Source organism: Myotis yumanensis, unplaced genomic scaffold, assembly GCF_028538775.1.
Source record: "Myotis yumanensis isolate MYYU_CA2020_CCGP unplaced genomic scaffold, mMyoYum1.0.hap1 SCAF_9, whole genome shotgun sequence".
In the NCBI taxonomy this organism is placed as follows: domain Eukaryota; kingdom Metazoa; phylum Chordata; class Mammalia; order Chiroptera; family Vespertilionidae; genus Myotis; species Myotis yumanensis.
The window spans coordinates 38,040,789-38,058,954 of NW_027223760.1; the positions used below are offsets into that span (position 1 = coordinate 38,040,789).

Consider the following 18,166-nt stretch of genomic DNA (forward strand, 5'->3'; position numbering starts at 1 on the left):
CTGGAATTATTCTTTAGTATTAAAGTAAAGAACGTATTTTGTATTGTATAAAGTATTTATAGCCATGCTATCAGTGAGATTGTTTTTTTAAAAAGGTCGAATAGTATAATCCAGAATAGCTTAACTTTACATTTGATTTCTTATTATGTAAATTTAAATGAACAAAAGTGTGGTTGTATCACGATATGATCAGGTTTTCATAGGACTGTTGGATTGCTGTGGACCATATAGTGTGGTGCTGTTTTACATGACCCTGAGTCTGAGAGCAGTTACTGGGCTCGCCCAGGCCCTTCGTTCTTGTTCACAGTCACGGAGGTGCGCCCTCCCTCTGGCTCCACCTCCTGTGTTCTCCTGTACAGCACTTCTCTGTGATTCTGCCATTTCATGCTCCGTGTTAAGGGATAACACTCTGTAGATGTTATTAATACCTAAGAAAAAATTTCAAGTTAGTTTTCTTCAAATAAAAATTTGTGATTTAAGTTACAGCTCAGTAAAAATAATTTTCGTTAATGTACAGTTTCCTCATGAAGTCTTGTTAACAAATTATACTTATTATAAAAATGTAACAGATTACCGCAAAAAGCTTTAAATTTTTATAATTTTTAAGTAAACCTAATGAAGAAGGAAGATGAATTTAAAAATAAATGGTATTGGCCCATGATCTAAATTGTGAACAAGACATGTTAATCTTCTAACAGACAAAAGATATCAAAAGGATGATTTTGAGGTGAATTCTTGTTTGTTAACAAAAAGGAATTACTCTCATACTCTAAAATTGAGGGTTCTTTTTATGAGTGTGTATATATATTTAACACCATGAAAAAAGTGCCAGTTTGAGATGAAATAATTTTAAATAAAATCCTCTCTTTAGTCCTCATGAGCCATATCCTTGTGAAAATTCAAATTAATGAGCATGTTTTTGTAAACAGAATAATTTAACCCATCTAGAACCATATCCATTAATGTGTTTTAAAAACAATATGTTTGTTTTAGTTAGCTTTTATTATGTGACACAGTAGTCACCTTTAAAGCTATAGTTCCCTTGTTTTCAGGATGGAGAAGACTTGATGGATGAGAGTGTACTGAAGTTCTACACTCAGCAGTGGGAAGATTACCGGTTTTCCAGTAAAGTTCTGAATGGAATTTGTGCCTACCTCAATAGACATTGGGTTCGCCGTGAATGTGATGAAGGACGAAAAGGAATATATGAAATCTATTCTGTAAGACTTCTTAGAACACCTTTCAAATGTCTGTTTTCTTAGTGATGTGTCATCTTTTCAGTTGGGGGAATCTAGGCAAATGTTAAGCTATTTTCAGAATAGTAGGCTAATTTCCCTCGTTTTAATTTATCAATAAATGACCCTTAATTTGTGGCAAGTAGGGAGAAGGGTGAGTAAACCAGAGATCTAAAATTCAACCTGCACACTTCTGCGGTTTCTCATTAAAAGTTCCTTCTTCATTTATTTGACCAGCCATCAGGTTTCACTGAAAGCCTGACTCCTGGCTGAGTCAGGCCCATCAGGGCCCTTCCCTGACACTCCAGCCAGGATCTGGGAAACTGCTTCGCAGAGAGGACTGTGAAATCCTTCTCCCCTCACTTTATACAGTAACATGATATCCAGAATGATCGTTGTAGAGTTTACAATTGATGGTGGTTGGTTGTTTTTTTTTAAGACTGCGTGAAAATAAATTTTGAAGCTAATTTGTTAAATCACCTTCATTAATAAGTTTCTTCAGTCAAGGAAGTTTTTGTTAGGCTCACTGGCTTACACATTGTAGTCCCCAAACCTGCAGCATCACTTCACCTGGGAGCTTGTTAGGAGTGCTAATTATTGGGCCTCAGCCTAGACTTAATTAGAAGCTCTGGAAATGGGCCCAGCAGTATGTTTTAGCAAGCCCTCTGGTGCATAGTCGAGTTGGAGACTCTGTTGTGACTTGTTGACAGGAGGACTCAGAGCAGCATGGCCTGTTTGTTGATGATGGGGTATTGGGTAACCAGACAGGACCCCTTAAGAACCAGTAGTGTGAAAATGTCAAGTTCTGCATAATTATATTATCCCTATGTCCAAGAATGTTGTGTGATAGCAGGGTTGCTTTACCCTCACAAATGTAGTTGAAAGAAAAACAATGTATCACAGAGTCGTGGCACTTTTTTTTTTTTAAATATATTTTATTGATTTTTTACAGAGAGGAAGGGAGAGATAGAGAGTTAGAAACATCGATCAGCTGCCTCCTGCACATCTCCTACTGGGGATGTGCCCGCAACCAAGGTACATGCCCTTGACCGGAATCGAACCCGGGACCTTTCAGTCCGCAGGCCGACGCTCTATCCACTGAGCCAAACCGGTTTCGGCACATTTTTATCATTTATATGTACAGCTCAATTTCTATACCAAAGCATTATTGCTCCATAATTGTGCTCTGTTATATAGTTATGTGGTTTTAACAAAACTTGCTGGGTTCAGTGTTTTCATTTGAGCTTTTTGTACTTCCCCCTTTATTTTCCACTTACAAAATGCTCTCTTGTCCATGTAGGAATCGGCATGATTTGAGTCAGTTTCCTCTTGGAAGCCTGCTTGACCTACAATACATCCACCCTCTGTTAACATCACACAGTCCTAAAAATCATTAATTTTCTTAACTTTTTTCTAGCATATTTAGTAGCAGTTAAAGCAAATATAAAGAAGTGCAAATATACTTTATAGAGTATGTTTCTTAAGATTCAACTGCTTTTTAAAAAAATTACTTTCAACATTCATACTTAATACATCCTTAAATGCTACAATTACTGTTTGGAAATACAACGTACAGCCATAAGTTTTTAGGAAAGGGTAGAAGCAGTATTTCCTGTATATGCTCTTCTGATGAGCCTGTTTAATTCATTTAAAGTTCAAGTGTCAGTCAACACTGAACAGTTCTTGTACATTAACCTCTTGTTTTGTCTTCCAGAATCTCCAGAGGGTGGGGATGGGGATGCTTTGTTACCAAATGTAAAGTTTCACTTTTTTCCTAATTATTCTTTTTTTCCTTTTTAATTATAAGAAGTTGTTGGTTTCATAAACTGTATATGAAAAAAAACGTTGTTGGCTTCCTTTTAAGTCAACCATGGAAATAAATTAATTTTGTTACTGACATATTGAAGTGATCCAGCAAGCATTCGCCCCCCCATCTGTTCCTCTGAGTCTCCTCTGGTTTATGCTGGTCCTGCTTTCTTAGCTGCCTGGTTCTTCTTCCTTTCTCCCTTCCCTCTAAGGCTGTCTTAATTTAGAAAAAATGTTTGGAAAAAGTTATTTTTAAAGGTGTAGTATGTCTTTCCTGTAAATTTTCGGCCACCACATTGCATTTTCCCCACTGCCCACCGGTGGCCTCACTCTGCATCAGAGAGGAACACTAGAGTACATGTTGTTCGTGCTTTATTAAAAATACTTTTAAATATCACTTTCAGGTGTGTGTGTGTGTGTGTGTGTGTGTAAGTACCACTCAGTGAAAGTTCGGTATACAAATTAAATTTTCATATAATTCAGAAAGATGTCTTACATAAACCCAGTTTTATCTTTGGTTGCATTTGGGGAAAATAAGACTGATAACATTTATGTTTAAGTGAGTTTCTCAACAGTGTAAATGAGCGTTACAGTGTCTTAAATGTGAATATTATTTTAGCTGAATAATACCGCTCTCAACAAACAGTTAAAAAGTCATGCATGAATTATAACTTTTTGGGGGGGGGGGGGGGCTTTTTTTAGTAACTTTCTGATATAACATCTGTGGACATTTTTAAAAGTTTTAAAAATTATCTTCATTAAGTGTGTTGTGAAGTAAAAACTTAAATTTGGCCTAGGGAATGTTATAGATTGCATCTACAGGTGCCCTTTAAACTGATACGTATGTTCTCCTTAATCTCAATTTTTTTCTGAAGTGTGTGCTGATAAAGAGCTGTGTTGTGATGCCCCTTGGAGGTGCTAACTCAGAGTGGCTCTGATTTCATCGTGATGACAGATTTACTGAGTTATAATCTAGAACTATTGATCAGTATGACCTAGGGTCCAGCTAGTTGCTGTGACTTCAGTCTTAGAAAAACACAGTGAAAGTATAGACATTTTACACTTTCCTTTTTCTTTTCATCCAGCTCGCATTGGTGACTTGGAGAGATTGTCTATTCAGGCCCTTGAACAAACAGGTACTGTTGGAGTGTGTATGCCACTTTCCTTATGAAACCCCTACAGATTTCATCTCTCAGCCATTGTCTTCCTATCTCCTTTGGAACGTCTCAATAGTATCTCTCATCTTCGCATTGTTTAATGGATTTAAATGTTTAAAAGATATGTAGTAATACAATACATACGTAGCCTATAATCTACACATCTTTTTCCTATGTCCTTTCTGAAGGTAACCAATGCTGTTTTAAAACTGATTGAAAAGGAAAGAAATGGTGAAACCATCAATACAAGACTGATTAGTGGAGTTGTACAGTCTTATGGTAAACAGTTTTCCTTTAATTTATTCAATGTTGTCATATCAAATATCAGTTATAACAGTACTCCAACAGATTTATTTTAAAATATTTTATCAAGATTACAGGTAGAATTTACAAGGGTACTTAATAATTCTCTTAAAGTTAGTGTGATTCTATTTGATATTACCCATCATAAAATTGTTTGGTCCTTGTACCTTAAGGAAAATTTGATGTAATAGACATTTGAATTATTTTCTTTTCTGGTCTCATGCTGAATTACTGGATATATAATATGACAGTGTCATTAATGGAGGTGAATTATAACCAGAAATTTATATCAGCTTGGAAAATTGAGATGGAAAAACCAGTAAAGTCTTACACTTTCTACACTGTCAGGAAATATAAAAAGTTTTCTAAAGAAGCTTCATGATAACTTTGAAGCATGCCTGGCCATTGGTCAGAATTACTTCCTTTTGTATGTCTTGTATGGTTTTTCATTTTTTATTTTATGGAAACAGTGTACTTTAATACTAGTGAATAACAGACTTTATGTCCTGCCATTTCACATTTACCTTTTAAGCATAACTTAAATTGGATGCTACACCTAAGTATATTCTGTAAAATATAAAAAATAGGGTAATTGAAATACACTTTATATTTCTTTCTAGTGGAATTGGGGCTGAATGAAGATGATGCATTTGCGAAGGGTCCTACGTTAACAGTGTATAAAGAATCCTTTGAGTCTCAGTTTTTGGCTGATACAGAGAGATTTTATACCAGAGAGAGTACTGAATTCTTGCAGCAGAACCCAGTTACTGAGTACATGAAAAAGGTGAGCTTCAACAAAGTACCTTAAGTGGCCTTCAATGAAAATTACTGCTGTCAGATGAATTCTTCTCTTTAGTATATTATGTGCAACTTTCTTCGTGGGCAGTGTGACTGTGTGTCTATAGCAGGTGCAAATGGTTTTGATTGGTCTAGGAGCTATTGTAAATTAGTTTAATAATCACAACTCAGTGCTGTCTTCACTGTTCTAAAGAGAGAAGCATAATAGCTGTATGACTTGTATGTTTTGCACTGCCTCTCCTAGAATGTATCTCAACGTTAGTGGGAACCACAGTCTCACCAGGTTGAGAGAAAATAAGTTTTAAACAAATAGTCTCAAATTTGCAGACTTTAAGCTTTGCTTTTTTGTTTATAAAATATCCCCTACCCCTAGCTGGTTTGGCTCAGTAGTTAGAGCATCAGCCTGTGGACTAGAGAGTCCCGGGTTCGATTCCAGTCAAGGGCACATGCTTGGATTGCAGGCTTGATCCCCAGTAGGCGGCGTGCAGGAAGTAGCCAATCATGATTCTTTCATTGATGTTTCTGTCTCTATCTCCCTCTCCCTTCCCCTGTGAAATCAATACAGAAATTTTTTTAAATCCCCTAATAATCTGCGACACAGGCTTCTAGTCTATGTTAGAGGAGAGACTCTCCTAACACCACAGGACCCCGTCCTTGTGCAGAAGGTCAGAATGGGCCTGGATCATGAGCCTTCTCTGTACCCAGTGAGGTTATGATGAAGTTCTAGTGTGGTGGTTCCTTGTTCTCTTTCTTGGTGATCCAGGTATCTTAGATGAACATTCTGAGGAGTGACCCAGGTCCAGAGTTAGCGAACTTTCTGCAAAGGGCCACATAGTAAATGTTTTAGACTTTGTGCAACTTGTGGTCTCCATGCAGCTGTTCAGCTCTGCTGCTGTGGTGGGAAAGCAGCCATGGCAACCTCTACATAGATAGGTGTGGCTGTGTTCCAATCAGACTTCACTTAAGGGCAGGGTTTGGCTCCACCAATATGTACGAGATGTACAACGAGATTTCCAGGGAATCTGAGGCCAGCTATGTCTGCTGTGTGCTTTGCTCCTTGTGCTCTTTTCCTGGGAGAGCACGTGAGCTATAGAAGCAATTTTTCTGCAAACTGAAATAGAAAGCTAGTAAGGCAGCTTAATAAGACCAGAAGCTCCCTCTCGAACCACATTTTTGTGATGTTCTTGGTGTATTTCCCATAGGGTTGTGATTATAAGTGGGCTTTAGAAGTTTGACCTTGAAAGTCCTTAACAAATTTCTGATATCTCACAACCTAACAAAAACAGAACTCTTGAAAAGTATTATACTTGGAATTGTAATAGTTCTTTGTATATATTTGTGGGTTAAGTCAGCTTTTGTATGCTGACCTGGAACCTAACCAGCTTGTCCAGAGTTTCAAACAGCTGCCTACAAATGGACTTTTGAAACATAATCTGTTTTGAATCTTAGCATTGCCTGTTATTTAATTTTAGTTTGGCAGTGTAGTTTTTATAAATACATCTTTTATGGAATTCTATTTATGGTGAGTCTTTTAAAATGGTGCATGTTTTAAAAGGGGGGCCATTTACTTTAGTCAAGGTGCACATCCACAGCAGTGGGTGAGCCTGTTCTTTCCATGAATTTTGACGTGGACTGAGGTCCTACCAGCACCCGCCCTGAGGAAAGTGTACTAGTAGTAACTTGGTGCAAGGAAATCAGCTTTTTAGACCAGGGGTCCTCAAACTACGGCCCGCGGGCCACATGCAAATACAAATATTGTATTTGTTCCCATTTTGTTTTTTTACTTCAAAATAAGATATGTGCAGTGTGCATAGGAATTTGTTCATAGTTTGTTTTTTTTTTTTAACTATAGTTCGGCCCTCCAATGGTCTGAGGGACAGTGAACTGGCCCCCTGTTTAAAAAGTTTGAGGACCCCTGTTTTAGACCATAAGCACGCCCCAAGCAGGGCATTTGGTAATCCTCACCTGAGGATATTCTTCCTTTTTTTTTTTTTTTTTTTTTGAGAGAATGGAAGGGAAAGGAATAGATACAGAGAGAAGAACATCAGTGTGAGAGAGGCACATTGATTGGTTGCCTCCCACACACACCCTGACCAGGGGTCGGGGAGCAGGCCTGCAACCAAGGTACATGCCCTTGACCAGAATTGAACCTGGGACCCTTCAATTCGAAGGCCAACATTCTATCCACTGAGCCAGGCTGGCTTGGGCGGTAGTCTGTTTTTAAAATCAGGCATGGAACCAATGGCAATGTGAAGAGCAAAGATTTGTAATGGCCTGGGTGTTTTCAACCCAGTATGGGCCTGCCTTCCAGGGAGCAGGATGCTTCCTGCATCCTGGTTTCTTAGAGTGGATTTCTTTCTAGAGGGCTAAAGGTTTGGTCCAAATTGATTGGATCTTATCATACATGATTTTCATCACATTCAGGAAGTCCTTATGCATAGAATCTATGAGCACAAAGTTGCAATTAACCATGCAAACAGTTCTGCTCTTACCTACACATAACCTTGCATCTCAGAACCGGGCTATAAGTCTAGTTTTAAATCCCCACTCCACCATTTACTAGGGGATTGACCTTAATCTTTTGTTTCTCAGATTCTTCATCTGTAAAATGGGACTAATAAGCTATTGTAGATATACATGTTATATTTGGCAAACAGCAAAGCATGATGTATTTGTTACTATACCTGTGCATTGATCAGAATCTCCATATGTCTGGGTGTGTGCAACACCATAGAATAAAGATGGCCCATTTTATTCAGTGACTTAAGGTGGAATTATGTTTATATTACAACATGTTATCGGGAAATAGAATACAAAACTCATGAACAATACTGAGATAAAGCGTGAATATCGAGAAATTCGTATTCTGCTTTCAGCAGCCAAATTGGACTGAATATCCACATACTCTGGGGGTCTCTGTCCCTATTTCTGTGTTATGAATGGAAGGTCTGGAGGATCTTTGGCTTCTCTTTCTAAGGAGGCTTCAGTGAATGAGCAACCCTGAGCCACATCAGTATTTTTTTTTTTTAAATATATTTTTTATTGATTTCAGAGAGGAAGGGGAAGGGAGAGAGAGAGAGAAACATCAATGATGATGAGAGAGAATCATTGATCGGCTGTCTCCTGCACGTCCCCTACTGGGGATCAAGCCCGCAACCCAGGCATGTGCCCTTGACCAGAATAGAATCTGGGACCCACCCCTCAGTCCATAGGCCAATGGTCTATCCACTGAGCCAAACCGGCTAGGGTGCCACATCAGTATTTTAATGTATCTTGCAGTCTTGTCACTGAGACTAATCTGAGCTACAAAAATATCTGACTACTCTAGGTTTCTAATGTCATTTTAAACTTTAAAAATAAACTATGTCTTACTTCAGCAATTTTCAACCTTTTTCATCTCATGGCACACATATACTAATTATTAAAATTCTGCAGGACACCAAAAAAATACATTTGTTTGCTGATCCGACACAATAAAATAGGTATAATTTTGACTCATTCACACCAGGCAGTTATCTTTGTGTTGGTTGTCATTTTTAAAAATTTGACAATCGAAGGGAAAAGAGGTTGGTCCCCTTGACTAAATAGTCAAGTATTGCATGTTGTTTTTTGTTTGTTAGTTTTTAAAATATATTTTTATTGATTTCAGAGAGGAAGGAAAAGGGAGAGAGAGATAGAAACATCAATGATGAGAGAGAATCATTGATAGGCTGCTTCCTGCATACACCCTCACTGGGATCAAGCCTGCAACCTAGGCATGTCCCCTGACCGGTAATTGAACCGTGACCACCTGGTTCATAGGTTGACGCTCAACCAATGAGCCATGCCGGCGGGCAAGTATTGTGTTTTTAAAATTTTGCAGCACACAGGTTGAAAATTGTTTCCTTACCTTTTTTTGTTGTTGTTTTTACTGCAAACTGATTCTAATAGAATTATTAGGTATAGGGGACAGTTATATTTAGTCATTTTGAATTTGATCTTGGTATTCTAATATACTTTCCTCCAATCCTCCAAGTACAGTGACAATCAAGAGCTTGACTTAAAATCAACAAAGAATGTCATGCCTGAAACCTAATACTACAACAATGTAACACCTAGGACCTTGGTTTCTTTACTTGTGTGTAAAATAAGTGATTGCTGAGGCCCCTTAGGTACCAGTTACGGTTCCCTTCTCTCTGGGCTGCTGCAGGAAGGGTTTATAGAATGCTTCTACTTTGTAGACCAAGAGGTGGAGAGCCTGTGCCCCCAGAATAAATCAGCCCTGTTTGGGAAGGGATAAAAACTTGCTGCCGGAGAAGGCAAAGTTTTTAAGAGATGAATTTTTGCTGCCCAAAGTGATTATGTTCTTCCAGGAAATGATTTAACTTAAGACAGAAAGTGGCACTTTGGGGTTTACATGCTCTATATTTCATCAGCTTTAACTCTTAAAGTATCCGGCTTAATGAAATATTAGATAGGAAGCAGCAGGTTCTTAATGTAGAACTTCCGAGTTCAAGCACATAAAGATCTCTTACTGTTTTTTAAAATAACTTTGTAATCAGAAAAAAATACACGTTAACTATAAACTTTTTGGAAAATATAAGTAAAACAAACGTATAAGCCTGGGACGCTGTAATTTAACTAATTAGCTCTTATTGAAAACTTTAAGTTTTTTTATTTCTTCATTTGTAAATTGTTTTTTCCTTTTCCGTGTTTTTATTTGGCTATACTCATTGATTTTTTTCAGAGATTATATATTAAGGATATTGACCTTTTGATACATACTACAAATACTTTTCAAGTTTATTTATTGTTCACAATTAACTATTTAGAATGTACGAGGATCTAACTTCTGTAATTTAAACAGTTGTCTCGTTAAGTCTTGACAGTTGCAAGTTCTAATTGGGGTTTTTTTATTTTATGTTTTCTTGGCTCTTGGGTGTTTATTCTTCCAGTTGAATTTTTCCAGAGTTCTCCAAAATTATGCCAAATTTAAAAATCATTTGGAGAGTATTGGCATTCTTATATTACAAAATATAGTTTTTGTCTCTCTTATTTCAGATCACCTGAATAATTTCAGATTATCATTAAAATATCTTTTTTGCTTTGGTAATTTAGTAGTTCCTCAGTGAAACTTTACACCACGCATATTTTTGGTGTGATGTATTGTAAAATTTATTACTTTGATTAATTTTGCTATTCTGTTAAATTGTATCTTTGTGTTATTTTTCTTTTTGAAGGGCAATGTGAGAAATTGAGACTCTTAAGTAATCCAGTAGATTTCAGAGGTGCATATATTTAATGATTGGCCAGAGATTGGCCATAATGTTTTAATTAAAATTTTAAAAAATATGTAATTACTAATAATTATTTCCATGTGGTCATTTCTACTCCAAGTAGCTTCCAGTCAAAAGTAGTGGCTCTTGGTGTTCTACATATAGGAAGTGTCTATAGGTTTCTCAGTGTCAGATAGAAGTATTACCCCCAAAGGTGAAATGCCACACATAAAAGGAAGAAAATGGATCATTATAACCTCATTAAGTCATTAAAAGAGGAGTTTGAAGGGGAAATGTTATATTGCAGAGAAAATGGAACACATCAGGGTCCCCTTAAATATGGCTGGGATTCATCCTAAAATCAAAGTACCTCGCCCCTTTTTTTAAAATAGTTTTTTATTAGAGTATGTTTGTGAGTTTTAATTTGCCATTTTCCATTTAATAGTTTAAAATAAAAAAGAAATCAGACCTCTCACTTAACTCCTCCAGGCAGAGGCCCGTCTGCTCGAGGAGCAACGGAGAGTGCAGGTCTACCTCCACGAAAGCACTCAGGACGAGCTAGCGAGGAAGTGCGAGCAGGTGCTCATCGAGAAGCACCTGGAGATTTTTCACACAGAGTTTCAGAACTTGCTGGATGCTGATAAAAATGAAGGTGAGCCTCTGCGACTCCAAACCTGTAGATGCTTATTACGATCTATGGTTTTGAAAGTGGAATTCTTGACTTAGAGTTAACAGCATTACAGCCATCAGTCAGTTTTTAAAAGATTAATGTCTGAGTGTCTACCTTGTTGTATTTATTTTGGACCTCTGGAGAGTGTTTTGGGTATGACTTGGGGAAGAGCATCTTTTCATGTTTAATTTGAAATATAGCTTGTTCTACGACTTTAGCATTAAATAATATCACCCTTAATTTCTTATTGAATATTTTTCTTTTGAAAATTCTTCAAGATGAAAAGGTGATTGATTATTTTGCCTTTCTCTTATCCCTCCCATGTTTTACTGGGATGTGTTAGGAGCTCAGTAAAAGATTGATTTGGGGATTTGGGATTTTTTTTCCTTGGCCGTCATAAACTAACCACATGCCATACATACAATAAATGAGGAATTTTGGGGTCCTTTTGTGACTCATTTGTTTATATAGTTGAGATGGATATTTGTATCTTCTTTAATTATTCATTTTGTACAACAAATGTGTGAGTGCCTATTATGTGCTAGGCATAAATTTTATTTCAATGCTTTAAGAAGCATCAGATGTTTCCTGACAAAAAGATTTTTGTCTATTATGTTAGTGGATTCTTATAGTAAGGGGGGAATATAAAACTTATAAAAGCATGACTTCATTGTTATTGCTAGTTAAATATGTAAATGTTAAATACAAAATATTTTATTGTAATTAAGTCTTATTAAGTTAACTTAATAACTTAACTTATTTCAGGGTATTGTACATCTCAGTATAAATACATACTTAGTGGGGTGGATAATGCAGAGTTCACCTCGGTGCATAAAGGTGGTGCCTTTTTCTTTCAGATTTGGGTCGCATGTATAATCTTGTATCTCGAATCCAGGACGGCCTAGGAGAACTGAAAAAACTTTTGGAGACACATATTCATAATCAGGGTCTAGCAGCAATTGAAAAGTGTGGAGAAGCTGCTTTAAATGTAAGTACTATTTAACTTGAACTGCAGTTGGGCCTAAGCGTCTCTACGTGTGAACTGCAGGTGTGTGCAGTGTCTTCGTTCACTAGACTCCCAGAGAGAACCTCGTGTGGCTTTTTCAAGACGGTTCACAACACCTATGTAGTAAATGCCTCCAGAAACTCTTCTCTGGCACTTTTTAGGCATTAAGGATGTCATTTCTTTATATATTTTTTTCCTTTATGTCTTCTCACTATTACATTCTGTACACAGAAGATTTCTTTCATAGAAGAAGCAGGCTTTGTCACTCACAGGCCACAGGCTGTGCCTTTTAGGAGCTTTGACCTGAGAACTGCTCTCCAGTTGAGGGTCACAGAGCTGTTTGCCCTGGAAAGGCCCAGAAATGTATAGCATTTCTCCTCCACTCACCCCGCCACAGGAGTTGCATGGAATATTCCTTCTAGATTACCTTATAATTCAAGTAATAATGTTACATAGGAAGTATCTGTGTCTGAGACAGGTACGTTGTGTTCAGTTTTGTCCCTATTGTGAACTTCAATTCTAATAGTGTTTGGGAGAGCTAATGGAGAAAAGTTTCTAGAACATAGTGCTATATCTGCATCAGATAACTTTTCATCTCTCTGATTTTATTGTGTTTAATTATTTTTTACCATACTACTTTTTTAAATATGTTTTTAAATTTTTTTATGTCCCTGCTGTCTTTGGAAGACTTCTTTTTCACTTTTTTTTTTAAACTATGTTTTTATTGATTTTTTTTTTTTTTTAGAGAAGAAGGGAGAGAGAGATAGAAACATTGCTGAGCTGTTGGCTGCCCCACACACACCCTCTACTGGGGATGTGCCCTGCCTAGTAATCAAACCAGTGACCTCTTAGTGCATGGAAGACGCTCAACCAACTAAGCTACACCAACTGGGCTTCCTTCTCCATTTTTAATTACGGGGGTTGCTGCCTCACTCGCCGGATCTATGACTTACTAGGGGGAATGAATGTAAACCCCTTCTTCTAGGTTTATGAAATAATTTTACACTTACATGATGGGAAGGAACTGGCTTAGTAGTGGGTTTTGTGAAAAGGTTCTACAGGTTTTAGTGTAAGTCTAAGAATGAAGTCCTAGCCCTGGGACATGAGTGGTGTGGCAGTAGAGCCATTGAGTACAGACCAGGACAGCCTGTTCTGGTGCAAATCCCAACGCACACACACACACACACACACACACACACCCTGCGGGACCCTCCCCCCCAATCCCCAGCACTAACTGGGATCTTCCTGTCAGTTTAAAAAGAATAATGATAGTGACTATGTAAGGGGTTTTATGAATAAAATAGTTGTAAAGTGGTTATTAATTCCATGTGCTCAGCAGTGATGACTATAGTTTTTACCATTGTATACAATTTTAATTTTATAAACTTTTCTTACATCTTGACATTCCTAATTGCAAACTAAGTGTTCTTTTTAAAGGGCTTGATATACACACCCATGTGCACATATGTACATGTGATCCAGAAGGGGCTAACTTGATGAACATACTGTTTCAATAATGTAAGGTGTTTTCACAGTTACTAAATCAAAGCTCAACTTAGCAGTATGGTCACAGAGACGAGTTAAAAGCCAACTTTCCTTGAAATGAGTTCAGTGCTGAGTCTGTTTCTTCGGATGTGGATTAGAGTAGTTCAGATAAATGAAGCAAGTGTGCTTTTCCATGTAAACTGTTGTATATTAGATACGAGGCTGGCTTCAGGGCACTTGTGTTCTAAGTGAATATAGTTAGGTTAAAAATATATATAATAAATTATTTTTGTTTTCATAAAATAATGGAGTATTATTTCTGATGCTGTCTTTTCCAAACTAGAGTAAGGTCCTAGATTGGAGAAGTAATCATTCTGTAATTCTCAAGTACCATTGTTTTCTTTTTCATTTGGATACAGTCAGCTGACATGGTCAGTGAGTCTTGAATTGGATGTTTAGTTTTTCATAGCCAGTTAAAGCAGAAGTCCAGCTTCTGGGTAAAATTGTTTTTCTATTTGTGGAAACTTCATCTGCCAGCAGGAAACGGCACAAAGAAACCAGCAGTTATATTTTACTAGAAATTAAGCTTTTAAATAGTACTTTTATTACTTAAATGTCATCCACTAATTAACATGAATTGAAAAACCTAAACAAGGTTTTCCCCATGAAGAGTAATTGTATAAAGAGTAATTGTGACCATGTATTACATCTGCTTTAACTTTAAAAAGTCAGATTGCTTTTTTAATACATTATTGATTATAATTATTATTTCCATGAGAACTTTTTGTTGTTAATCCTCACCCAAGGATATTTTTCCATTGTTTTGGTTTTTTTTTTAGAGAAAGTGTGTGGGGGAGTGTAGAAACATTAATGTGAGATACATCAATTGGTTGCCTCCTGCACACGCCCCATCCTTGACCAGGAATTGAACCCGAGGCCCTTTGGTGTGAGCACTGATGCTCTACCACTGAGCCACACCAGCCAGGGCTATGAGAACCTTTTCTGTTGGACTCATGAAACTGTTTTGTTGTTGTTGTTTTCCCTAATAAAGAAACATTTTTCTTTATGAAAGCAAGTACCTCTATTTTCTTCAAAGGAAGTTTTTTCTCCCTGAATTTTTGTTTTATTCTCTTATTTCTAAAGTCTCAGTGGACTCACGAGTTTGCAGGGCCATCTGACTGGTGCATGGGTGCTGGCACAATCTCCAGGTCTGAGTTACACTGCTGCCTTCGTTCACCTATGATGGGAAAGTGCTCCGAACTTGAAGAATCTCAAGAAAGAGCATGTGTACCCAGTGCTTAGCCTGGCACATAGTAGGTGTTTAAATACTTGTAAGAAAGAATCAATATAGCTGCTAAATTGTAATTTTCAATAGGCATTAATTTTCATCACATCTGTGGTAAAATGTAGCAGATATGTTGTGACACAGCCATGATTGTTTCTCATAACCCACTGATGCTGAAAAAACAAAACAAAACAGTAGATTGTTTGAATTAGTAAAAACCATTACAATTATTATACATAATTTTAGTGAGGACTTAATTTGAGAACATAATTTTTAAAGTTTGAAAATTTTTGCCAAAATAATTGAATTGGGTCATAGTATATGAGAATCATTTCTAATTAGCATATTAAATATCATAGAATACACTGCTTCAATGATTTTTTTAAGGGCTAAAAAGTTTGTGATCTAGACCTGTGATTTCATTTACACCATCAGTTTGGTTAGAAAGCAGTTTTGCTGCTAGTTATATACTGACCTAGACTGAAATTATTACAAGTTTCAAGTTGGTAATGTGATTCAAATAATATTTTATGTTAGAAACTTCAATATCTGCTTAAGAATATTCTTAAGGCATTTTTTTTCATAGTTAAAACGATTTAAAACTTAAAGGCTGTCCCTGAATACCTGACCCTTGTGGAGTCTCCACTTCACTGGCAGTTGCCCTCAGTGAGGTTTCACTAAGGAGCTGGAACACCTGCTCTTTCTTGGACCTGTCCTGACACCCAGGCCACTCAGGGCTCCAGGAATTTGGGTTGTGGTCAGGGCTCCTCTTCGAGTTCAGAGGTTTCTAGGCTGAATGACGCAGACACAGGTCAGGGGGGGTCCCTCCCACCCACCATTGTGCAGGGTGCCAGGTGTTTGGAAGAGTTCTCTCAGCTTTATAGACCCTCCTAGTAGCGGTTATTCCTGCCTCACTGAGGTACTACAGGACAAACCAGCATATTACATTGGAAACCTTGTACACAGAGAAAGAGTCACAGGTGAGATTTAGAACTGGGTGAGTGCTGAACAAAGGAGCAGTTAAGTAACTTTTTAGTGGGTGAGTTTCATAGGCAGGTTACCCCGTGTGTGCCTTCTGGACTGAACAGAGAGAATGGGCAGCATGGTACATCAGCACATTTTACTCTTCATTGAAACTCTTTTGTAAGTCAGATTGTGAAGGTGTGAGCTTGCACCAATGGGCCAGAGCACTATAGATGTGTTCAGTCCTTGGCAATAGTGAGAAAATAATCATCATTAAAATGGAGGAGGAGGGTGCGCTCCATCCTCTTCAGACTCTTAGGGACATCTTGAAAGTACAGCCCACACCTTCAGGTGCTTATGTTAAAAAATGGAAACGCCAGTATGGTTGGCCCTAGGCAGGGATATATATATATATATATATGTATAGAGAGAGAGGGAGAGAGATTAGATATATAGATTAGATACAGATTTTTTTTATCTCCCAAAACAACTAGTTTCATGGTGCTGGCTAGTGTTGCAACTCAGAGGGCCAACAAATGTTACAGATAAAATTGAAATCATTATTTTCGTTCATTCAACAAGCACTTATGGCATTCCTTAATGTGAAGAATTCTCCATTGATATGCCTCTCATTGAATTCCCATGACCTCATTTCCAGTTGGCTGTATTTAGTTGACTGGTTCAGTTTAAACACATGTCTTCCTTCCTCTAATTCTCAGCACAAAGGTGGCAACTGGGTAGTATGTTTCCCCCTCTCACCCGCCTTCTGCTTGGCCTGTGGCAACATTAATAATCTAATCCTATATAATAAGGAGGTAATATGCAAATTGACCCTCACAAGATGGCTGCCTACCACCAGGCCGGCAGGGGGGTTAGTGAGGGACGACCAAATGACTGAACAGCAAGCTGCATGGGGCAACCAAGCCGGTGGGGAGCAACCAGGCCAGCAGGGAGGGGCAGTTGAGGGTGACCAGGCGGGGGGGGGGGGGGGGGGCGGGGCAGTTGGGGGCAATTAGGCTGGTAGTGCGGGGTGACTAGGCTGGGGGGGGGGGGGCAGTTGAGGGCAACCAGGCCAGCAGGGGGGGCAGTTGGGGGTGACCAGACCTGTGGAGGGGAGGCGGGGGAGTTAGGAGCTACCAGGCCGGCAGGGAGGGGCAGTTGGGGGCAACCAGGCAGGCAGGCAGGTGAGTGATTAGGAGCCAGTGGTCCAGGACTGTGAGAGGGATCCCGGATTGGAGAGGGTGCAGGCTGGGCTGAGCCCCTCTCCCCCCACCTCCCCCACCCCTGGTGCACGAATTTCATGCACCGGGTCTCTAATGTGGGATAATTTCCTACTGAGTCTGGATACCAGTCAGAATTCTCTCAAATCAGGAGGCAGCTGGCCCATCACCTGCGGCAACAGTGACTTGTCTCAAGTCTGCCCTTTCTAAGGAGTCAGAGCTTAGACATGGCATTTCCTTGCTCTCTGAGCATTTTCTTTCCAGTCCCAAAGCTGCCATCTCAGGCTGGGCCCCATTACTTCATCTCGCTAATGATCTTTCATCTCTCCAGTTCCCATTTATTCCTCATAATACTGAGCAGTTTAATCTTTCAAAAATGCTAATTAAAGCATTAACAATTTTATTCCACATTCATTTGTTTTAAACAAGGCAAAATACAACCTCTTCCTTACGATGACGTATTAAATTTATACTACTAAACAAAACCGTCTTCTAAGTTGCCTCATTCTGATCAGCTTCTTTTTCCAGTAGAAGTGTTAGCTCCCAGTGCCCTCAGCACCACCCACTCTGGTTTCCCCTCCTGCCGTCACGTGGCCTGCACGGTGCTCCTGCCTCTCGCAGCATCCCACACAAGTGTGTATTGAAGGTGGTGGTGGTGGTAGTGGTGGTAAAGAGGAGACAACTACTATGTGGCCACCACCTCCTCTCCAGCTTTGTCCTTATTTATTTACTTACTTACTTACTTACTCACTCTTCACCTGAGGATATGTGTATTGATTTTAGAGAGGGAGGGAGGCAGAGAGAGAGAAACATCGATAAATTGCATCCCATAAGTGCCATGACCGAGGATCAAACCTGCAGCCTAGGTATGTGCCCTCACTGGGAATCAAACCTTCATCCAATTGGTATACAAGACAATACGCCAACCAACCAGGCCATGCAGCCAGAGCTCCATTACTCTTTATTCACATCCTCTCCCTCAC

General features: G+C 38.6%; 1 protein-coding gene across 3 annotated transcripts in view; it reads left to right on the top strand.

Moving 5' to 3' along the window:
* The window catches only part of CUL1 (cullin 1), a 95,541-nt gene that overhangs the window by 53,373 nt on the left and 24,002 nt on the right, over window positions 1-18,166 (top strand). For all 3 annotated transcript variants that reach the window (XM_070424094.1, XM_070424095.1, XM_070424093.1), the window contains exons 4-9: window positions 1,053-1,220; window positions 4,127-4,177; window positions 4,387-4,477; window positions 5,122-5,285; window positions 11,044-11,206; window positions 12,082-12,212. In XM_070424094.1, coding sequence (XP_070280195.1) covers window positions 1,053-1,220; window positions 4,127-4,177; window positions 4,387-4,477; window positions 5,122-5,285; window positions 11,044-11,206; window positions 12,082-12,212 — 768 coding nt within the window. The remainder of the gene's footprint in view (window positions 1-1,052; window positions 1,221-4,126; window positions 4,178-4,386; window positions 4,478-5,121; window positions 5,286-11,043; window positions 11,207-12,081; window positions 12,213-18,166) is intronic.